This window comes from Mytilus californianus, unplaced genomic scaffold (assembly GCF_021869535.1).
Source record: "Mytilus californianus isolate M0D057914Y unplaced genomic scaffold, xbMytCali1.0.p SCAF_3, whole genome shotgun sequence".
Taxonomy (NCBI): domain Eukaryota; kingdom Metazoa; phylum Mollusca; class Bivalvia; order Mytilida; family Mytilidae; genus Mytilus; species Mytilus californianus.
In genome coordinates this window covers 121,486,698-121,511,801 of record NW_026262679.1, presented here as the reverse complement: position 1 = coordinate 121,511,801, position 25,104 = coordinate 121,486,698, and the positions used below count along the sequence as shown (strand labels likewise).

The window sequence follows — 25,104 nt, the reverse complement described above, 5'->3', positions numbered from 1 at the left end:
GGTCAGATAAACATGTACACCTTACAATCATTCCATACACCATATATAGTTGACCTACTGCTTGTAGTATCTAAGAAACTGACTGAACCAGGATAATTTAACATTGACCAATGAACTCTGAAAACTAGGTCAAGGACAGATGTTACCTGGCAGATAGACATGTACACCTTACAATCATTCCATACACCACATATAGTTGACCTACTGCTTATAGTATCTGAGAAATGGACCTAATCATGTAACTTTTCACCATGATCATTGATCTGGGAAATGAGATCAAGGTCAGGTGAAACCCTGTTTGAAGTACATGTAGAATGTGTAAGGACCCAATATACCAAATACAGTTATCTTATTATTCATAAGAAGTGAGAAATTCACAGGACAAAAAACCTATACATTACTTTTAGCAGTCTCTGAAAGTTGAAAATGAAGTCAAGGAAAATGGACATATGGGTGACATAAACTTTGTAACATAAAGCATCTGTATACAAGATATGAAGAAATCCAGGTCTTCTACCCTATGAAATATAAATCTGTATACAAATTGCTTATGCTAACACATTAATGTAATCCCTATGTCTTACGTTCTGACAATTTCGTCGCAGGGGAGACAACAACAAACAAACAAACTTTAGATGAAGAAAGTGTGTGCAGTCTTTCAAGGGTAGCGGACCTCACACAATTATAAAATGACAGACTTTCACAAGAGTGCATCATAGGTATATGTTTAAAAGGCTGCAAGGTATTGAAATTATATGGTTACTCAAATATCACCAAAATAATAATTCAATCATAATAAAACATTTACGGTACAACTATAGCCTTAAATTATCAAGGGTTGCATTATAATTTATATAGGAAGAATAATTTTAAAGAGACTTATTTACAGAAGGATGACAACAGACAGCATTTGTGTATAAAAAAACCACTTCAGCAACTATATGAAAATAAAAGTATATTATTGATTTTATTAATATATATATATATGTAATTGTTTAATAAATCAAACATAGATAACAATAAAAGCATTTATAACAAACAGATAAAACAAAAGATCAACATTATAAAACTTCATAACAAAAGTAATAACAAAAAAAAAAACCACAAACAAAATAAAAGTAATTTAGTTTATACCATATTAACTTGTAAAATGATCTTTAAAAACATGAACATGATTCAGAATGTACAAGTCAAATATTCCTTACTTGTAGCAGGTAGAATAAGACCCTGATCAAAGATTTAGGTACAATAAGACCCTGATTAAATATTTAGGAAGAAATAAGACCCTGATCAAAGATTTAGGTAGAATAAGACCCTGATCAAAGATTTAGGTACAATAAGACCCTGATTTGAGAATAAGACCCAGATGAAAGATTTAGGTAGAATAAGACCCTGATCAAAGATTTAGGTACAATAAGACCCTGATGAAAGATTTATGTAGAATAAGACCCTGATTTGAGAATAAGACCCTGATGAAAGATTTAGGTACAATAAGACCCTGATTTGAGAATAAGACCCTGATCAAATATTTAGGTAGAATAAGACCCTGATCAAAGATTTAGGTACAATAAGACCCTGATCAAATATTTAGGTAGAATAAGACCCTGATCAAAGATTTATGTAGAATAAGACCCTGATGAAAGATTTAGGTAGAATAAGACCCTGATTTGAGAATAAGACCCTGATGAAAGATTTAGGTACAATAAGACCCTGATTTGAGAATAAGACCCTGATCAAATATTTAGGTAGAATAAGACCCTGATCAAAGATTTAGGTAGAATAAGACCCTGATCAAATATTTAGGTTGAATAAGACCCTGATCAAAGATTTAGGAAGAATAAGACCCTGATCAAATATTTAGGTAGAATAAGACCCTGATCAAAGATTTAGGTAGAATAAGACCCTGATCAAAGATTTAGGTAAAATAAGACCCTGATCAAAGATTTAGGTACAATAAGACCCTGATTTGAGAATAAGACCCTGATCAAATATTTAGGTAGAATAAGACCCTGATCAAAGATTTAGGTAGAATAAGACCCTGATCAAATATTTAGGTAGAATAAGACCCTGATCAAAGATTTAGGTAGAATAAGACCCTGATCAAATATTTAGGTAGAATAAGACCCTGATCAAAGATTAAGGTAGAATAAGACCCTGATCAAAGATTTAGGTAGAATAAGACCCTGATCAAAGATTTATGTAGAATAAGAATAAGACCCTGATCAAAGATTTAGGTAGAATAAGACCCTGATCAAAGATTTAGGTAGAATAAGACCCCGATCAAAGATTTAGGTAGAATAAGACCCCGATCAAAGATTAAGGTAGAATAAGACCCCGATCAAAGATTTAGGTAGAATAAGACCCTGATCAAAGATTTAGGTAGAATAAGACCCTGATCAAAGATTTAGGTAGAATAAGACTCTGATCAAAGATTTAGGACTGGTCTGAATACATGCATCAGAGGATAATGTGAACAAATAATTTTTGTGACAATTTATTTTCTCAACTTTAAGATGTATAGAATAAAGCAAATATAAATCAACACAAACCAACAAAATTAGAAAATCACAAAATTGCATTGCTGTAAAATCGTCCGAAAAGAAAAAAAACAAGAAAAAATATATATCAGCAAAAATAAGTTTACAGTAGCACACTATCTTAGTATCAAATATCAAAAATGAAAATGAAATAAAAAACAAAAAACACATGGTTTGACTTTCTAGCTATATGCCAATTATGAAATAGCAAGACCATCCCAGAGAAAATTTTAGATGGATTTAGGACACTTGAACTGATGGTAACAAGTATGTTGCGGGATTAGAAAATGTTATTGAACACTATGATTTCCTGTACTTATAAAAGACAGTACCTTTTAATATACTCTAGGGGTGGCTTAGCAGTTAGGGTTAGGTTTAGGCTTAGCGGTTAGAGTTAGCTTTAGGGTTAGGGTTAGATTTAGGCTTAGCGGTTAGGGTTAGGGTTAATCTTTTTATAATTTAAATTTCTTTGTACATATTATTGTGTGAAATAAACAGGGTGAAGTCTGTATTCCATGCTTTCTCCATACAACCCATTAACTATCATCCCGAAAATTCACTAAAAATATATAACTTTTACAATCGAAATACAAACGCTATCTATTTTTAAATTAAGACATGGTCAATCAAAATAGGTTAAGTTTATTAAAGATGATAAACTTGAGATTAATTCAGACCATGAAGACTTGGATTTACAAGATTGTGTAATCAACATTACAGAGATCACTGAAAAACAAACTTCAAATATAAAAATAAACTAAAATCTTTATGAACTGAATTGATCAACATAAAATATCACAATTATATGAACAATAATATATAATCCAGCAGATTTCAATATATAAAGTTAGTACACTAAATAAGTGTCAGTCAAAGTTATTAATGAAAAATAAAACACAACAAAAAATTAATAAAAACCGCAGATTCTTGTATTGCACATCAAACAAATATACAGATATTGCAGCAAAAGTTATCTTTTTAATAGGATTCTTTGTATAATGCAACTAACACATTATTAATATATAAAACTTTTGCTTATTGAACCCCTCTACTTTAATTTGTTATTAACACTACAGGGTCAGGCCCCTTAGCATATTTGTTGTAACACTAAGCTACAAGAGATGAATGCTTTTCCCTAGGATATATATATATATATCTATTGTGAAAAAAATGTTGAATAAAATCCTCAGGTGACATAAAGTTTGGGTACAAGTTATATCATTAACATTAATAAATAGAAAACATTTGTAAATATGTCAACTTAGTCTAGACCTGAGTGTTTACAATTATAACTGTTCTTTGGGACTACAAGGTTCACTATTTGTTTACAACATATACAAAAACGTCTATAACTCAATCATACACCCAAATTCCCTATCAACAAAATGTTAGTCTCATCAAACACAAATACAATATATATATATATATTTTCACATGTAAAATGGATATATTGAATGTATAAATAAAATCAAATATAGAATAAAAAATATGTATTTTAATATTGCACTGACAAGTCATTCAGTGTGCAGTAATTTACAAAGATATGATATTACCTCCTATAACACTCATCACAAGCTAGATTCCTTATTTACATTTTCCATATTTCCAGATCTTACTGAATGATAGCCTTTTGTATCTTTTGTTTTATTAAGTTCATCCTTATCTTGCTGTAAATGTCTGTCTGATGGAACTACATGGGAGGACTGACCGCTTTTTACTACAGAAAAGATTGTTTTTCTCTGTGTTGAAGATTGTATCGGTATTGTCATAGATGACACATATGTTCCTGAACGTCTTCTTTCAGCGTTGGCTATTAGTTTTTGTATTTGTTCATCTGGCAAGTATTGTTGTCTATTTATTGTACCCGTACTACGATCGATGTACTTTTCGATGTGGTCACTGTCCACTGAATAAGACCTTGATAAATATCGGGGGTGGGAATTCTGGTTTGTACCTTCTCGACTTTCTGCAGATGGAGTAACTTTATGTCCAGTCCTTAGACTTGAAACACTGCTCCTTGACATTGAATCATTTATATGATTCTTTTTCCCTTCACACAGTGCATATGGATTAGTGACAGTTCGTGTCAGATCTTTTTTTGGCAAAGTTTGAACTGGATTGACTTTGGCAAAGATTTTCTTTGCTGTAAAAAAATCAATTTTTTCACTTGTGTCTTCTATCGAGGCAGTAGATTTGATATTATCAGTTTTATTTCTCTGAGATGGATTATTAGATAAACTAATTTTACAGCTTGTATGTGTGGTAGATGGAGATGATGCTTGGCTTTTTGAATCAATATTTCCTTGCTGAGTAATATTATTTTTGGATATTTGTCTTGGTAAACTTTGCACTATTCCAGAACCACTGCTGGTAGTTTGGGATTCTAATTTCTGGAATAACATTTAAATGTAAATTTTATATTCAAAATACTCTTCAAATTAACATCCTGAAAGTAATTCAGGTAACAATGCTTTTATGCAAATTATCTTTTTCGTTTACATAAAGTTTATGCTGAGATGCAACAAACATGTATAAAGTATACATAACTTATCAATATATGCAGAAAGGATTAATATAATAGGAAGCATCTGTAAAAAGGAACTTGCCTTAATTTAATATTCTGTTTAAAATGTCTATTATATCAATAAACAATCTGATGAAAATACATATTCTTTGTCCTCACTTTGCTTTCAATGCTGTTCTTCTTTCTGTTCTGGTAATACTTAAGTAGCCAATGAAATTTCAGCCTTCAAGTTGTTGAAGGTGTGTATCATTACAAAAAATCTGAGGATCTTGAAAGACCTTTAAAACAGAAAATAGAACGGAGTGCTGTCAGATCCTTGTAAGTGAAGCATGGACACATCAGATTGATCAATAAGTAAATACATTCAGGTCAAGAAAATCAAAATGCATTATTCAAAAATGTTTTGAAATATTGCAAAAATGATAGCATTACTATTTTACCAACCTTGAGTGCTTCCCTTCTGAGAAATTCTAATTTTGCTTTTTTGGTAGCAATGGCTTCAGGTACATCAGGAATGGCATAGGCTATTAATAATTTTAAAGCTAAAATGACATGCTGAAAAAAAAAATATTATTTGGTTAATCATGTCACAACACATCTCATTTTATTTCAGCATATAAAAAAACACCCATAATATAATTTTAGTTGAAATCAAACAAAGTTTAGTTTTGGACAATTCAAACCTTAATATGAACTAATTTGAAAACAGGGCCCAAAATAAAAATCTAAATGCACAATAAGATTCAGCAAATCATACAGCCACAATAATTCAGTTTTTTGATGAAATCAAACAAAGTTTAATTTTTGACCCTTTTGACCTCAATGTTAACCAATTTAAAAATGGGCCCAATATCAAAAACAAATTATACAAGGTTAGAACCCCCAAAAATTAAAGACTTAATTAATCCCATTGAAATTGGTTAAAACATTTGTATTTGTTTTCAATTGAAGATTTCTTTATTGCGCAATACTGTGCAATTGAAGATTTCTTGCTATTGTGCAATACTGTGCTATTGCCCAATACTGTGCAATTGAAGATTTCTTGCTATTGCACAATACTGTGCAATTGAAGATTTCTTCCTATTTGTGCAATACTGTGCTATTGTGCAATACTGTGCAATTGAAGATTTCTTGCTCTTGCGCAATACTGTGATATTGCACAATACTGTGCTATTGCACAATACTGTGCAATTGAAGATTTGTTGCTATTGCAAAATACTGTGCTATTGTGCAATACTGTGCAATTGAAGATTTCTTGCTTTTGTCCAATACTGTGCTATTGTACAATACTGTGCAATTGAAGATTTCTTGCTATTGCGCAATACTGTGAAATTGAAGATTTCAAAAATTTGTAATTTCAAAAATTTTGAAGAAAAAAAATGACCCCCCCCCCTTTTGGAGTAATTACCCCCAAACTCAATCCCAGCCTTTTTTATTGTTCTTGTCTGGAAACTAGAAAAATGCTTGATTTTGGCCCCTTTTTGGCCCTAATTCCTGAACATTTGGGGCAAATAACCCCAAACGCAATCCCAGCCTTCCCTTTGTGATATGGAACCTTGTGGTACAATTTCAGAGAGATACATACACTTACATACAAATTATTGTCCGGAAACTACAAAAATGCTTGTTATTGGCCCCTTATTCCTGAACTGTTGGTACCATCACCCCAAAAATCAATCCCAACCTTCCTTTTGTGGTATTAAACCTTCTGGTAAAAATTCATAGAGATCCATTCACTTAAACTAAAGCTATTGTCCGGAAACCAAATGTGTCTTCGGACGACGGCGACATCATAGCATTATACAACGCAAAAAATTTTACGACACAAAAAAGTTCTATTTGTCAATCTTAACCAATGGTATATAGTCATGATCAATAATCATGGTTATTTGTGCTGTTAGATATTTTAACAAATGGTCTGGTTGACAATTTAAAGCATTAAAAGCAAGGGTAACATACCTCTAAAGCAACGATGATAATTATAGTTGTTGACAGTTCTGTCACAGGAAGCAGACGGCCAATTTGTCCACTTACACCAATCAGAGCACAGTTCACACCAACAGCTATTATTCCCATTAGTTCCAAAGCATCCTTTAATATTTCATACAGTTAATCAATAAAAGGTCATATACAATGTATAATGAAATATGTAAATAAAAAGGTTTCTAGTCTTTTAGGTAAAAACATTTCATGGTTTCTCCATAATTTCTCATGGACATTCATCAATTTTGAAGGATGGTATCAAAAGATATAGATGAAGAAACCATAAGTAACTTTTGACTGTTGGACAATAAAGTTGGGAACTGTTACAAACGACCTTTTTTACAAACACTCCAAATTCATAAGTTCTGGTCAATAACTTCGGGCTATAAGCATAGGCATAAAAAACATGCTTCTCAGAAAAGTTCAAAGATTAAACAAGTAATTCTCGATGTGACACTTAATTTGGAAAGGGAAATAACTTCAAATATAAAACATGTGTCTGAATGGTTTTTCCAGGAATTTTTGCATTTTTTGCAAATTTTATGAGCATTTGTAGGCTATTTCTACTTTATAGGTAGTGTTAGAACCCTGAAATAAATACAAGCAGATTTTGTAAGTAAAGAGTTTAACTCCACGTCATTGATGAAATTATTTGTTCTAGATTAATTTCCTTTGTTTAGTTGTCTTTTTTTAGTTTTGACTGTTCTGTGTCTGTTAGATGAATTATTCTAAATATATTTTATATTGTTCAAATGTAGTGTGCATATATATATATATTTACAATAGACTTCAATTCCCTATTTCATAATATATAGGTAAGATTGACTCATGTGATTCAGAACACTGAAAATTCAGAAATTTCTGTGTGTTTTTGTTATTGCAATTGTTCAACAATGGACAAAAATGTGAGATAACTTATTACAATTTCAAGAAATACTGCATAAAATAATGCTATTAAGTTTTAAAAAATGCAAGGTTATATTTTTGCGAAACTTGTCCCATCACAATACTGCAAACCAACTTGTTGTCGTAGTTACTTTAACCTTCCTAGACAACTTTGCAGTGATTTGTTTTAGTGCTGTTATAATTTATCTTGATATATAAAGGAAACTGACAAGTTAATTTTGCATTACTTTTCAAATTGCAAACATCACAAAAATAAAATGCACACAACTGCACCATCATTAGTTGGTTTACAGTAATCAAAACATCCCAAAATTTCTGAATTTACAGTATAGAGCTTCAGTTTTGTCCTTTTGACATCGAACATAATTACCTGCCAAGTACCAATACTCTCTACACTCTTGCCAAATGGTCTCTGATGATGCATACACAGTTTAAATGCATCACTACGGATTTCTATGATATTGTTTAACAAAGCACACAAGGCTGCCAAAGGAAATGCTGAGGAAAATAATGTCACATATCCAAACTGTATCAACATTTCTAAATGGTCTTCTAAAGTGTCTTCATACTGTAAAAAAAATAATTAGAAATTCATACTCACAAGAGAAGTACTGATAATATACAAATTGGAGAATATTGTGAGTAAATATAAGAGTAAGATTTCTATCAACTACAAACAAAAATGCTGTAAAACATTGTATATCAGATTATTTACACCTCTGGTTTTGTTCATGGATTAGGTCTTAAAAAAATCAGCTAAATCTTAGCTGTGTTCATTGTTTGCTTGTTAATGCCTTCTTCAATGCTTTCAAATGGACAGTGAAAGAAATGTTCATGTAGGGTAAATTTTGTGGTAAGATGACAACCTCAATTATAGCAAAAAATTTCCATATATACAGTAGTATGTTTATCTCTGGATTCATTTTTTAGGTTGACCTGACCATGCAGATGTTTTGTATTTTGTAAATGTCTTGTTATTGGAGAGGATTATCATAGGCACTGTGCCTATTAACCAATCCATTTGGTTCAATTATCATTGAAATGTTTGAAATGAAAAAAGTATAATTATTTCAGTCAGATGTTATATTTGATTGAATAAATTTTATATGCTTGAAGAATGTGAATAAATTTTGAATTTGAATAAGTAAACTTGTCAGATTAAAATTTCTTTTTAATGTTTTGAAAAATCTCCCTGTCCACTAACCCCTTAAAATCTTAAGACAATTAAACACTCTGACTTTTTTTCTTATAATAGGATTAAATTCTTCAAATAGTAATAAAAATCTGCTTATTTGTTTAAATTCAAATATATTAAAACATTTATTTGTTAATATTATTAAAGAATTTGGACAGCTAAGGTACTTTTAAAAGCATCCACAAAAATTAAATCACTTTCATATAAAATGGATCATTCCAATTATTTATAAAAGAGATTCCAGTATATATATATATAAACAGATATAAAAGAAATAATTTTTCACCTTTTTCATTTCACTTTCAACTTCAGCCTGTGTTAATTTTAAACTTCTTTTAACATAGATACTGTGTCTTCTATCTCCTGGTTTTCGTTTTGGATAATCTACATTTTCTTCCTTTGAGCTTTCCTGAAAGGTGACTGACCGTTTTTTTAATTCTGATCCTTCTGAGGGCTCATCTTGAAGATCTTTTACCACAGAATTGTCTCCCTTAAAAGAATTGCCAGGAGAGAGGTCACTGACCATTTCATAACCAACTTTACAAAGTCTTGCTTGCCATTGTAGATATGGTAACAGAGCTTCTTTGATATTTCCCAATATTTGTCTTGTTATCAAAATAGCTGCCAATTGCTACAAAACATATTCAAGTCATTTCCTATTAGAGATTTCTACCAATAAATAAAATACTGAGTTTTTTTTAATTGTCAGAATACAAACCACTATTAAACTTTAAAAAAAAATCGCTTAATATTTTCTTTTTCACCTATACAGATCTCAACTTCATTTTAGCTAAAGATATGAGCATATAAAACTTTGCAAAATAGTTAAATAAACTTTAATGGTAAAATTTGGATAGAGACTAAGATCTCCTATCAATGAAAATGGTCTGAATAACATTTCCATTAAAAGCTGTAAAGGAAATATTTGTACTCATTCTGATATTAAATTAAAAAGTAAAAAAAAAATTAAAGACTGTCACTTTATGATTGTCCTCTGCTATTCATACAATAAAAACATTCATTTGTGTGATGTAAAACTGACATTTATTGCAAATAAAATAATGGAAAAGAGTTCAATATGCTAAACTGCAAATTATATCAAAAGTGTTCCCAAAGCTACAGTATTTAATTTGTACATCAGCAAACTAGTTATATCTATCATTTCAGAACACTTCCCCAGAGTTCAGCCATCACTCTCTTAGTATAAATGACATTATAAAATATCATTTATTAGAGCCTGGAAAAAAACTCATTTAATGAGTCATCACACGGATGATCTTTACTACAACATATACTGTTTCATTATCATATGTTAGTACATCTTTTATAATTACGATGGAAGATACATTGTAAAAGTCATGCAAAATGCCCTTCAAAAGAATAACTGTTAAAGATGTTACATAATTATGTAAGACCTTTAAGGAAAGTATTTAATCATTTAAAATAGAATACACTTACATCTCTGAGTCTATCCATGTCTTGTAGGTAAAAGGCAATGTAAAACAGTGACAGAAAAGAATTCACAAACTGAAACTAAAACAAAATAATATTACTGTGACTGCATGTGTTGTTTTCCAACTATTGCAGTTTATTCAAAATTCTGACCAAATTGCAATTTGTTTTATCAAACCAAACTGTTCAACTGGTCAGAAATTTTAATAAACTGCTGTAGAAAAACACAGTCAAGTGGTGAAAGGGCAAGGTGGTAAAATAAAGCATACTTACAATCCTATCAGATTTTGATTTCACTTCAATGATAATATATATTATGAATAATCAGTCTAACAATTTCTATACATATTTTATTGTACTTGTCATGCAAAGGTCATGCAAAGGGTGATAGGTAGTCATTTTTCAATTGCTAAAAAAATGTCCAAATTTAAGTTTTTTAACAGTTTCTAATAAAATGGTGTTTTTCTATGCATGCTACAAAGCTTTCTTTGAATTAATCTCTAAAATACTTGTTGAAATATACTTGAAGCTTAAATATATCCTCTTGAAGTTTTAAAGGGAGATAAAATCAATACTTCAAAAGATCAATAATTTTAGATTACCTCCCATGGCAACTTATTAACAACGTAGTGTAATTTCACATTTATTTTACTGAATATAAGATGTTTTAATTCAAATGATGTCTGATTTTTATGAGTATAGAAGACTTTTCAAAAACAAAATTGTATGAAAGCTTAGTTATGACATTTTTATAGCAATTCAAAAATTACTACCAATCACCTTTAGCATGACATTTACAATAAAACTTGTTTAGAAATTGTTAGACAAATTTCTCATAATATCAATGAAGTGGAATTAAAGTCTTATAGAATTGTAAGTATGCTGTATTTTATCGCCTTGCACTTTCACCACTTGACTGTGTTTTTCTACAGCTTCGTTTGATAAAATAAATTGCAATTAAGACAGAATTTTAAAAAAATTGCAATAGGTGGCGAGCAACACTTACAGTCAAGTCACAGTAATAAATCTAAACAAATTATTTACCAGTGATAACCTGGCAAGTAAACAGATTTGAAAAAAAAAATGTAATTAATCTATTACCAATAGTCACTCCTTTTAGGAGGCAATCTGACAATTTTGGTCAAAATGAATAGTAGGTAGATCTTGACATTCTTATCAATTTTGCCGGATTGACGACAGATAACAAATAATGAGAATAACTAACTTTTTTATTAAATTTGGCCCAATTTTTCACAATAATAAAAGTATTACATGATTCAGAAATTAATAATTAGGTTTTCCCGTCATCTAAACACAACATTTTTATGAGGGCCAATTTTGATGCTGAATGCCAAGAACTTGCATGCGTGGATTACTTACTTAAGATCATTCATTAATATGTAAAACTTGTTTCAATCAATCAGTCCTTTTTTTTCTGACTATCTTTAAAGAAGTATATATTGAATTTACATTACAAGTTCATTGTTTTGGTCATCTTTGTTTTTAAAATACTATACTTACAGTTGCTAGTTTTGTAATGAGATGATTTTCGTAGGCTTCATCCATTCTGTAGTTTTCTTTAATACAAATAAACCATTAGGTAGATAATCTTAGATAACCATTAATTAGATAATCTCAGTTAACCATTAATTAGATAATCTCAGTTAACCATTAATTAGATAATCTCAGTTAACCATTAATTAGATAATCACATTCAACCATTAATGAGATAATCTCAGTTTACCATTAGTTAGATAATCTCAGTTACCATTAGGTTAGATAATCTCATTGAACCATAGATAATTTCAGTTAACCATTAATTGGATAATTCAAACTAACCTAACTATTAGTTAGATAATCTCAGTTAACCATTAATTAGATAAACCTAGTTTACCATTAATTAGACAATCCCAGTTAACCATTAAATAGATAATCTTAGTTAACAATTATTAAGATAAGCTCACTTAACCATTTTTCAAATTTATATTATGAAGGAGCATTACTCCCATAATAATGCTTTTTTTAATTTGATGGAGATATAGCTTATTTACACTTTTTGCATGAATTTCACCAAAAACCATAAAAAACTAAAAATATGAGAGTGCTCACAAGGTCAAACAAAAGGACACAGGACATTTCTATGTCACCTATTCTGTGTTGCGGAGAGAGACAAAAAATTTAGGAACACATACTGTAAAAAAATAAATTTCTGTCATACCCATATCATTTAACCAAAAGGCTATCTTCTTGTAAATCTCATCAGATATTCCAATACATATAGCCAATAAAATCTTAGGAATGACAGTAAGGAATCCTGGGTAACTGTCTACAGCAACTTTCCTGTTGATCCATTCCTGGAACTGGAAGATCAGCAACATCACCACAAAGACAACCAATAAACAGAGAAGGACCACAGGCAGGGAAACAAAATAACGAAATAAATTCCTCTTCCACTGAGGGTAATATGGTTCTAGTCTGCCTGTAACTGGACTTTCTCTTAGGTCTCCCTTTAAAAATATAAATTGGATATTGTTAATGAAATATAATAAAATGCTCCGCAGGGCGCAGCTTGATACGACCGCAGAGGTCGAACCCTGAACAGTTGGGGCAAGTATTCAAGCTTGATACAGCTTTGCATTTGGATTGTGATTAAATATTTGACACAGCATAGGTTTCTGACACAGAATGAATGTGGTCTAAGAACTTAAAAATTTTAAATTGGAAATTCACCTATTATGGTCCAATATTCAAAATCTAAATACATGGTTAGATTCAGCATATCAAAGAACCCCAAGAATTCAATTTTTGATGAAATCAAACAAATTTTAATTTTTGACCCTTTTGACCTCAATGTGGACAAAGTTGATAACGGGGCCCAAAAATCTAAATACATGGTTAGATTCAGCATATCAAAGAACCCCATATATTCAATTTTTGTTGAAATCAAACAAAGTTTAATTTTGGACCCCGATTTGGACCAACTTGAAAACTGGGCCCATAATCAAAAATCTAAATACATGTTTAGATTCAGCATATCAAAGAACCCTAAGAATTCAATTTTTGTTAAAATCAAACTAAGTTTAATTTTGGACCCTTTGGACCTTAATGTAGACCAATTTGAAAACGGAACCAAAAATTAAGAATCTAAATACACGGTTAGATTCGGCATATCAAAGAACCCCAATAATTCAATTTTTGATGAAATCAAACAAAGTTTAATTTTGGACCCTTTGGATCTCAATGTGGACCAATTTAAAAACGAGTCCCAAAATCCAAAAACTAAATACACGGTTAGATTCAGCATATTAAAGAACCCCAAGAATTCAAGAATAAAACCCCATTGAAATTGGTCAAGAAATAAGCAATTTATACGAAGTATCTTCTTTTGCACAATACTGTGCAATTAAATATTTCTTGCTATTGCGCAATACTGTACAATTGACAATTTCTTGCTATTGCGCAATATTGTGCTATTAGATATTTCTTGCTATTGCGCAATACTGTGCAATTGAAGACTTCTTGCTATTGCGCAATACTGTGCAACTGAAGATTTCTTGCTATTGTGCAATACTGTGCAATTGAAAATTTCTTGCTATTGCACAATACTTATTATATAATAATTTACACATCCTGTTTGGTGTGTATCTCCTACATTATCATTATTATTTGCTTTTAAATATAAATCAGAAATAACCAACTTAAAATGGAAAATTTTAAAAGAAAAAAAAAAGGAAAAAAAAAAAAAAATCCCCCCCCCCCCCCCCCAAATTTTTTGAACCCCCTTATGATTCATCACCCCCAAACTCAATCCCAGCCTTCCCTTTGTGGTATGGTACCTTGCAGTACAATTTCAGAGAGATCCATACACTTGAACACAAGTTATTGTCTGGAAACTAGAAAAATGTGTTTTTTGGCCCCTTCTTGGCCCCAAATTCCTAAAATATTGAGGCAATTACCCCCATCATCAATCCCAGCCTTCCCTTTGTGGTATGGTACCTTGCAGTACAATTTCAGTGAGATCCATACACTTGTACACAAGTTATTGTCTGGAAACTAGAAAAATGCTTATTTTTGGCCCCTTTTTGGCCCCCAATTCCTAAACGTTTCAGCAATTACCCCCAAACTCAATTCCAGCTTTCCCTTTGTGATATGGAACCTTGTAGTACAATTTCAGAAAGATCCATACACTTACACACAAGTTATTGTCATGAAACTAGAAAAATGCTTGTTTTTTGCCCCTTTTTTGGCTCCTAATTCCTAAAATTTTGAGGCAATTACCCCCAAAATCAATCCCAGCATTCCTTTTGTGATATGGAACCTTGTGGTACAATGTCAGAGAGATCCATACACTAACACACAAGTTATGTCTGGAAGTTACAAAAATGCTTATTTTTGGCCCCTTTTTGGCCCTAATTCCTTTACTGTTGGTACCATAACCCCCAAAATCAATCCCAACCTTCCTTTTGTGGTATTGAACCTTGTGGTAAAATTTCATAGAGATCCATTCACTTAAACTTAAGTTAGAGTGCGAAAACAAATGTGTCTTCGGACGACGACAACGACGATGACGACGCCGCCGACGTCATACCAATATATGACCACAAAAATTTTGTTGCGGTCGTATAAAAATTAAATAAATAAATTCTATCAATGTGTGTATTGTTACCACATTATAGTCAGAGAAGGAAAGTGAAGGATGTCAAGTCATTTTCTCTAGTTTTTCACTGTTAGAGTACAAATTAGTAAAGAGTTTTTTTTTTTACTGCAATACAATATAGATCACTGATTTCTTTAAAACATTCCAACTATCATATCATATATTTCACTTTTTTAAAAGACAAATGATGGCTGGTTGCAGACTAGTTATTTTTTTTTATATCAACGAGAAAATGATGTCCTTGTCAATTTTATTCTACTGTTTTTATGATACTTGGAGTAAGAAACAAACTCTTTATATCAGTGAAAGTTGCATGCTCTACTTACTGTAAACAATGGTCTTGGATCTTCTAATAATTCATCCTTTTTATCTAATGTTCCCCAGTCATATGCCAGCTTAGAACTTCTCCTTTTCCAGTGCTCTAAGTACAATGTAGCCCATATAGCATTAAATAAGGCAAATATTAATAAATCCAAGTCATCTGCTCCCTACCAACAAAATGAAATCATATTTACATTCTACCATTAGCTTAAAAGAAGCACTGGAAATTATGCAAATTCAGGAAAATTAACTAACAGGTTGCAAGGTTTACAATTTGTTTTAAATATTTGGACAACAATACTGATAAAAGATATATATGAATACCCGGTATATGAATGAGATGAAATGGAATCATATAAAAAGACAGACATTTTGGAGCAACAAATGACCTTCATTAGTGATGATCTTACTTATTCTAACATTCACAGTAGAATGTAAAACAGGGTATAATCACAATCTAATGATTCAAGCTAAGTTAAGTTAATAGTCTAATGGTTCCATGGTAGGTTTGCTATATCCAGGCCTTTTATGACTAACTATTGGGTATGAGTTTAAGTTTTGGTCTTGCTCATTGTTGAAGGCTGTTCAGTGACTTGGTCCACTAGTTGTTTACAATGGTTACACTATAATTCATTAATACTGTATCATTCAATTAACAAGAATTTGTAGGTTGCAACTAATCAGCAGGTAGCAGAATTCATTTTATAATTTATCACACCTGGGGGTAAATAACTGATGTTATGATTGGTTTATTGCTGTCACTTTGGTGACCACCTATGGATCTGTATGGGGTCAGTAGATTTCATGTTAGTTCATGATGTCACATCTACTATTAATGGTGATGTCATTTATTAATGTTCTTGTATTTCATTGTTTATTTTTACACAAAACTTAGCAGAAAAAGTCTGCATGCAATAAATTTGTTATACAGTTCACAACTGACTCCCTACAGATCTGTAGAGGGTCTGTAGGGGATCAGTAGCAAACCATATAACTTATAATATACTTTAATATCAATAAGGTCTTTCTATTTTACTGTTTTTCATGTTTCCATAGGTACCAAAAAATTACGAAATAAGCATTTATAGAAGATTCCAGTTTAAATTAATATCCTTAAGATACGAACCTCATCTTCCCCCTGGATGAACCAGATGAGAAACCCAATAAGTGCTGGTAGACACAATGCTACAGTGTAATGTCCAAGGTAAGCAAAATACATTGCAATCTTTACTCCAAAATAATTACAAATCTTATCTGTATGAAAAATAAATATATACATAGCAATTTCTACATGCAAAGTACAAACAAATATAAAAAGAAATCTTTACTTTCAAAATAAATGAACCCTTAATAATACCTATTAATAAACTCATAGTCAAAATTTTAACATCTCTACCAGTATTTATGTTATAGTTAAACCTTATTACATAACTCTTTTTCTGGATAAAAAAAATCTACTGATTTGTCCCTTTGAGTAATGAAAATACATTGCAATTACAAAATTTACGCATAGTATTGTCAAGGACAAAATAATATTATTCCTCTGTTAATTTATTTTTACTGTACTTAATTTATATGTATACTATATACTGGTACAAATGAGGTATGTTTAAAAATTCTAATCTTTAAAGGTTTACTGTAATGTAAATATTCTTTTCTGTTATGCTTTGTTTTTGCTTTGTTTTTTATTTGTCATTGAATAACTGTCTTATTGAAGTATCAAATGTCTCCTTTTATTCATATGTGTTCCTTAATGAAAATTATCAAAAAGCTAACAGATGAAATAACACTCTGATAGATTTTTTACAGAAATATGCACAATTGCAATAAAAATGTCAGTTTTAAATGTGATCTGAATCTAGTTTTATATTAACAAAAACATCACATTAATTTCTAGGTTTGCAATAACCATCTTTTAAACATCAATAAACGATGTAGGAAATGGTTCAAACAAGAAAACAAATTAATTTAGAAATTTCATATTGATAATATGAGTGAAAAATCTATGCAAAAATAGCTTGATGCATATCAATTACAAGAAGAGTTATATTAAATTTCTATGTATTGTTTGCTTGGAATCTATATTCCTTTTTATAAATTTCATCAAGTTAATTCATGTGTCATTTTCCCATATTGTAGCATTTTGCAATTCATTTACTTAGAATGAACACCAAAACTGAATGGGCGACGTAAATTCACTTGTTCATTCATCTCGGGTTCCTGAGCATTGTTTTACAATCACCAATTATAAAATAAGAAGATGTGATATGAGGGACATACAAATGGTACATATTTAACACTGAATGTTATATTGAGGAACATACAAAGGGTACATATTTAACACTGATAGTTATATTGAGGGACATACAAAGGGTACATATTTAACACTGATAGTTATATTGAGGGACATACAAAGGGTACATATTTAACACTGATAGTTATATTGAGGGACATACAAAGGGTACATATTTAACACTGATAGTTATATTGAGGGACATACAAAGGGTACATATTTAACACTAAATGCTGATTATTCTTATACTTTCAAACATTTTATGTATAAAATAAGTTTTACTGCATTTTAATACTTCAAGTCTTGTTATCAACATTTGTATTCAGTTAAAATTAGGGGGCAGGACTATGAAATTTTGGAAGTAGTTTAGCATAAAAAATGAAAGTTAAACTTCATGCATCATTGTCTGAAATGGGAGGCCTCAAATAAAAATATTCAGTTTAAGTGTAAATAGATATAACAAGATGTGGTATGAGTGTCAATGAGACAACTCTCCCTCCAGGTCAAAATTTATAAAAGTAAACCATTATAGGTCAAAGTACGGTCTTCAACAAAGAGCCTTGGCTCACACCGAACAGCAAGCTATAAAGGGCCCCAAAAATTACTAGTGTAAAACCATTCAAATGGGAAAACCAACGGTCTAATCTATATAAAAAACAGAAACGAGAAACACTTATGAACCACATCAACAAACGACAACTACTGAACATCAGGTTCCAATATAGTCCACATTAAGTGGAACTTCATCCTTCATTTCAAATATTTCAGGAAATAATAACTGTGTAACTTTATGAGGAAAATATGGTGTTTTGTTTTACAAGAGAAAAGCAACTGATTCAAAAGAATGAGAGGCTGTGTTTGGATATACGCCTAAGGCAGCCTATGGTTACCCATAGGTATCTTTGGGTACCCATGGTTTGATATTTTGATATATAGAATACCAAACCAAAGGTACCTATGGATAACCATAGGCCACCTCTGGCGTATATCCAAACACAGCCAGAAAAACTTTAGGCCAACCCAGTCGTCAAGTACCTGACCAAAGACACAGGCTGTGTTTGGATATACGCCAGAGGTGGCCTATGGTTATCCATAGGTACCTTTGGTTTGATATTTTATATATCAAAATATCAAACCATGGGTACCCAAAGATACCTATGGGTAACCATAGGCTGCCTTAGGCGCATATCCAAACACAGCCACAGTGTTTGTATGGTGCATTTAATATCTGACTGTGGCTGTGTTTGGATATACGCCAGAGGTGGCCTTTGGTTATCCATAGGTACCTTTGGTTTGATATTCTATATATATCAAAATATCAAACCATTGGTACCCAAAGATACCTATGGGTAACCATAGGCTGCCTTAGGCGTATATCCAAACACAGCCCTAATATAATAACCCAACTCGATTGTTGTGATTCGTCCCATTCTAACTTCAAACATACGGGACATTTACATTTAAAGCAAACACTTTACAATTGGACAATTTTTACATTTCATTTTTCTGTAATTATTTTGTCATGGAATTATGATTTGATGTTTTTTAGTTATGGCTGTGTTTGGATATACGCCAGAGGTGGCCTATGGTTATCCATAGGTACCTTTGGTTTGATATTCTATATATCAAAATATCAAACCATGGGTACCCAAAGATACCTATGGGTAACCATAGGCTGCCTTAGGCGTATATCCAAACACAGCCTATAAGTGTTACTTCAGTGCTGTCTCATTGACGTCTATCCAGCATCTCCTTTATTAATATTCTACATCAATCAAAACCTTAGTTACTTTCCATAAACTGTAACTTTTGCATCTTTTAAAACTCTCTAAAATAATTCCTGGTTTTTACCAAAGGCACTCCCTCTTATCATTCCTGAGCTTATATGGGTGTAGATAAAAATAATTGACAATTAAATTAGTGGTTGAATTTATGTGTGTTACATGCTTATTATTGTGGTTTAAAACAAAAAAGCCAAAAACACACACAAAATAAATGGGGAATGTGTCCATGGGACACAGATGATGCCCCCGCTTCCATATCATATAAAGTTATAAAGGGACATAACTGAAGAACGGTAAAAGTGACACTACCCAAATTTGTACTTGATCTGAGTTTTGTGGTAATAAGTATTGTGTATAAGTTTCATAACATTTGGTTGAGGCTATCTTAAGTTAGAGAACAGAAACGAAAAATTTAGCAATTTTTCCATTTGTAAAGGGGCATAACTCTAGAACGGTTAAAGTTACACCACCAAAATTCAAATTTGATCTGTATTTTAAGATAATAAGCATTGTGTATAAGTTTCATAACATTTGATAAGGCAAACTAAAGTTAGAGAACGGAAACGAAAAATTCAGCAATTTTTCCATTTGTAAAGGGGCATAACTCTAGAACAGTAAAAGTTACACCACCAAAATTCAAACTTTATCTGTATTTTGTGGTAATAAGCATTTTGTATAAGTTTCATAACATTTGGTTGAGGCTATCTTAAGTTAGAGAACAGACTAAAGTTAGAGAACGGAAACGAAAAATTCAGCAATTTTTCCATTTGTAAAGGGGCATTTCTCTAGAACGGTTGAAGTGATGCTACCAAAATTCAAACTTGATCTGTATTTTGTGGTAATAAACATTTTGTATAAGTTTCAAAACATTTGGTTGAGGCAAACTAAAGTTAGAGAACGGAAACCAACTTTGGGACGTACAGACAGACGGACAATGGTAAGACTTAATGACCCTCCGCTATGGTGTGGGCATAAAAATGCAATTCAAGGACAAAACCTTCTTTGAGGAGTATATCTGAATGTACTGTTAAAATTACATTTTTCAGTTTGACTTAATTTCACATACAAATACAATCTTATATAAGAATATCCATTTTTTACCAAGAGGTTGCTTGCTGAAAAATTTCTGCATCCAAGTTTCTCTTAATTCCATCAGATCATCTGTACTGTGAAGTGGGAAGACTTGGGATATGACTTGCTCCGTTTCTAAAAGTGGAACTGAAATAAAACAAAGTATATCTTTTTAACATACTGTACATGCTGTAGTGCACAAAATTATATGTACTGATATAATGAATTAGAAAAAGATATTCCATTCCTGTGATACTGAAAACTTCTGAGAATATTTTTTGTTATCCCTTAATAGCTGTCTGCAATTTCTAGGAATCATACAGCTCTCACAGAGCAATTATCTATAAATGTATGGAAGGCGTTCTATAATAACATGCCCATTTATCAAACAAATTCTCTTAGGAAGAGTATATGCATACTGCATAGGGCCCACAATTTATATAAAAATTTAAACTTTAGTCAAAATAATTTCTTCTATAAAAATTCTTACTAAAACTAGGTGGAAATGTTTTAGTTGCCTTAGACAAATGTCTTCCCTTCCATCTATAGAAAGTATATATATTAGTCATAAGATGAAGCAGCAGGGCAGGTCTTGGACATTATTTAGATTATAATTCTATAGCTCTTACTAGTCCTCCAAGAAAAACTTTAAATCAGACAATCTCTCAAACGTAAGGCTTTCTTTTTCTATTGCTTACTTATAGACTGCCCTTCTAAAAATGTTATGTTTCCCAGACTTTCTCCTTCATTGGCCCTCAAATTATTTAACATGTAATGGATAATACTCTGTCGTTCCTGACTACTAAAGAACTCTGAAGCATTGACTCCAGAAAAACATTCCTGGTCCTCATAATTAAATTCTTTCATTCCACCTCCATATTCTTCCTTCAGTGGTTTCCTGATGCCTAGTTCTTCAGCACCTTTCAAAAGACTGAAAATAAATACAAAACTTAATATGAATTTGTTTACTTATAAATTAAGATTAAATTAAATTCTGTTGGAACAATTAACGATTAAAATCTGTATTCAATAACTTTTGATATGAGGAGCATTTACAATTCAACAACAAGATAATTAGAAACTGAATGATTTTGTAGCAATGTCTTTGAGGACTTTATAAAGTAAAGACGTACAATGTAAAAGTACGTCTCCTACACAGATCAGCAATTGAGGAAAACAAATGGACAAGAATTTTGTAATGAACCATTCTACAATTACACAACTATCCACCAGAGTAAAAATGACCTGGATGTAAGAAACTTTGGGTGAACTTGCCATATATTCAACAACGAGCAGAACCCATACCTGTATAGTCAGATATAAAAGGCCCCAACATGACAAAACAATTAAAACAAGTGAAACTTCGAGCTACTGCTCACTGATGATACCCCCAGCCCAAATACTTGATGGTAAACAGGAAGTTGTTGAGTGATGAATCTGAAAACACATCACACGGTATAGCTGACTTATATAAACACTGAAACCAAATTTCAGAAATCCTTACAATGTAGTTCCTGAGAAAAATCTGACGAAAATTTTCAACTTGATTTAAGACAACAAAATTAACGTAAAACAAACATAACAGACAGCAACCAATAACAAACCCTGAATTGTTGATCAACAACTGATATATGTATTCTATAAAACATCCTGCCACACTATCAATGAGACATTGTACCTTCTTTGTATGATAATTACTGGAGAAGACATTAGGGTCACACTATATAAATAACACATAGCTGAGAGGGTGATAGAGCAGATTGTTACCCCTAGAAAACATTGTCAACTGAGGCAAAGCCAAATTGACAATGTCTTTTCGAGGGGTAACAATCTACTCTATCACCCTCTCAGATATGTGTTATTTAATTTATTATACTGAATGTTCTGTTATTACTGTCTATTAAATTTCAAATTCAAAGTAATAAACTATGACGTCTTGTACATAACAACCATCCGTATTTATTAAAGCGCAAACTTGAGCAAGCGTCTCTGTGAAGGGTAATAGAGTATTTGCCATGGGATAGAGTAAATTGTCTCCCTCTTATTAACCAATCAAAATCTGGCATTTTGATGTGAAGTATAATACAAGAGTGCACACACTGAAATGTCTCGCCTTCTTTACTAATCATTGATATAATGTTGATAGTCCTAAATTTAAAGCTTTACTACAACTATCACATACACTTAACATGATCCAAGAAAATGAGGTCAAGGTCATATAAACCAAACAAGAAATACATGTACACCTTACAATCATTCAATACACTAAATATAGTTGACCTATTGTTTATAGTTTCTAAGATACAGACTTAACCAAGAAAACTAAACATTGACCAATGAACCAAGAAAATGAGGTCAAGGTCAGATGAACAATGCCAGGCAGACATGTACTACAGCTTGCAAACCTTCCATACAACAAATATAGTTGACCTATTGCTTATAGTATTAGAAAAACAGACCAAAACACAAAAACTTAACACTGAGCAATGAACCGTGAAAATGAGGTCAAGGTCAAATAAAACCTGCAAGACTGACAGGTACATCATAAAATATTTCCATACACCAAATATAGTAGACCTATTCATAAAGTATTAGAAAAAAAGACCAAAACTCAAAAACTTAACTTTGACCACTGAACCATGAAAATGAGGTCAAGGTCAGATGACACCTGCCAGTTGGACATGTACAACTTACAGTCCTTCCATACACCGAATATACTAGACCTATTGCTTATAGTATCTGAGATATGGACTTGACCACCAAAACTTAACCTTGTTCATTGATCCATGAAATGAGGTCGAGGTCAAGTGAAAACTGTGTGACGGCCATGAGGACCTTGCAAGGTACGCACATACCAAATATAGTTGAACTATTGCATATAGTATTAGAAAAAAAGACCAAAACTCAAAAACTTAACTTTGACCACTGAACCATGAAAATGAGGTCAAGGTCAGATGACACCTGCCCGCTAGACATGTACACCTTACAATCATTCCATACACCAAATATAGTAGACCTATGGCATACAGTATAAGAAAAACAGACCAAAACACAAAAACTTAACTATAACCACTGAACCATGAAAATGAGGTCAAGGTCAGATGACACCTGCCAGTTGGACATGTACACCTTACAGTCCTTCCATACACCGAATATACTAGACCTATTGCTTATAGTATCTGAGATATGGACTTGACCACCAAAACTTAACCTTGTTCACTGATCCATGAAATGAGGTCGAGGTCAAGTGAAAACTGTCTGACGGGCATGAGGACCTTGCAAGGTACGCACATACCAAATATAGTTATCCTATTACTTATAATAAGAGAGAATCTAACATTACAATAAATCTTAACTTTTTTTTCAAGTAGTCACTGAACCATGAAAATGAGGTCAAGGACATTGGACATGTGACTGACGGAAACTTCGTAACATGAGGCATCCATATACAAAGTATGAAGCATCCAGACCTTCCACCTTCTAAAATATAAAGCTTTTAAGAAGTTAGCTAACGCCGCCGCGCCGCCGCCGCCGGATCGCTATCCCTATGTCGAGCTTTCTGCGACAAAAGTCGCAGGCTCGACAAAAACTATATACCTATTTTTTTAATCTTAAAGTTGGGTCAAGCAAGTCGTATTTTTTTATTTTCTATCTGCAAATATTCAATAAACTAGCACCTAACATCAAACACAATATATATATATATATTATACAAATGGCCATTTGAAAAGGTGCATATCCAAAATTGTCAACCCAAAAAGGTTTTTTCATGGTGCTGTTAATGACTGTTTATGAGAGATATCCTCGGCACTAGATGAATTTCCAACCCTTGTCTCCTCATCACTCAATGGGTTTCTAACATGACTGTTGCCATTTTGTTTACATACATCTATGACATTATTTTGATGGGAGATTACTCTCATACAAATGAAGAAGTTGAAAAGGTTATTCACCAGTGAATAATAGGGTTATTCATTGCTGGGTGTACATTTGAAGGGTTATTCGTCCTTCCTTGCATTTTAATGAAAATTATCTGAATTATTCCATGTCACATGATAACGTTTTACCCAATAGAATTGTTTATCATATATGTAAGGTATAATAATAATAAATTTAGTAAACCAGTTGATCCATTGGGAACATGTAGTGAGCAACTCATGGACTTGAAACTAATAAGGCCTGGCTGCTGTCATAAAATATTTGTGAAGTATGGCCAGTAATTCAACAATATTTTAACCAAAATAAAACAATAAAATAGGCTGCCTCTCATACAATTGAATGCCAATATATATTCATTAACACCAAACGATTACATGAAATGTCTCCCTTAGTATTGAATGCCATATATTTCATTACCCCCCAATGATTACATGTAATCCTT

At 31.8% G+C, this 25,104-nt stretch overlaps 1 protein-coding gene and 1 long non-coding RNA gene across 54 annotated transcripts in view; one reads left to right on the top strand and one right to left on the bottom strand.

The window, feature by feature from the left end:
* The first annotated feature begins 1,249 nt into the window (after positions 1–1,249).
* On the top strand, positions 1,250–2,586 carry LOC127736028 (uncharacterized). 50 transcript variants are annotated; one of them, XR_007998736.1, is made up of 8 exons: positions 1,250–1,562; positions 1,650–1,803; positions 1,862–1,919; positions 1,997–2,083; positions 2,142–2,199; positions 2,235–2,263; positions 2,351–2,379; positions 2,438–2,586. It is a non-coding gene; the product is annotated as an uncharacterized LOC127736028 (long non-coding RNA). The 50 variants fall into 50 exon arrangements; XR_007998730.1 differs by lacking the exon at positions 2,235–2,263 and having other exon boundaries at positions 2,142–2,234; positions 2,322–2,379; XR_007998732.1 differs by having other exon boundaries at positions 2,142–2,263.
* Positions 2,587–3,284: 698 nt separating this feature from the next.
* The window catches only part of LOC127736021 (anoctamin-8-like), a 44,970-nt gene continuing 23,150 nt past the window's right edge, over positions 3,285–25,104 (bottom strand). For all 4 annotated transcript variants that reach the window (XM_052246512.1, XM_052246513.1, XM_052246514.1 and 1 more), the window contains 12 exons: positions 21,422–21,654; positions 20,754–20,870; positions 16,702–16,829; positions 15,581–15,742; positions 12,816–13,104; positions 12,119–12,174; positions 10,604–10,678; positions 9,432–9,776; positions 8,321–8,518; positions 7,021–7,152; positions 5,506–5,616; positions 3,285–4,927 (listed from right to left, as the gene is read on the bottom strand). In XM_052246512.1, the coding sequence (XP_052102472.1) occupies positions 4,106–4,927; positions 5,506–5,616; positions 7,021–7,152; positions 8,321–8,518; positions 9,432–9,776; positions 10,604–10,678; positions 12,119–12,174; positions 12,816–13,104; positions 15,581–15,742; positions 16,702–16,829; positions 20,754–20,870; positions 21,422–21,654 (2,668 nt within the window). In that variant the 3' untranslated portion in view covers positions 3,285–4,105. The remainder of the gene's footprint in view (positions 4,928–5,505; positions 5,617–7,020; positions 7,153–8,320; positions 8,519–9,431; positions 9,777–10,603; positions 10,679–12,118; positions 12,175–12,815; positions 13,105–15,580; positions 15,743–16,701; positions 16,830–20,753; positions 20,871–21,421; positions 21,655–25,104) is intronic.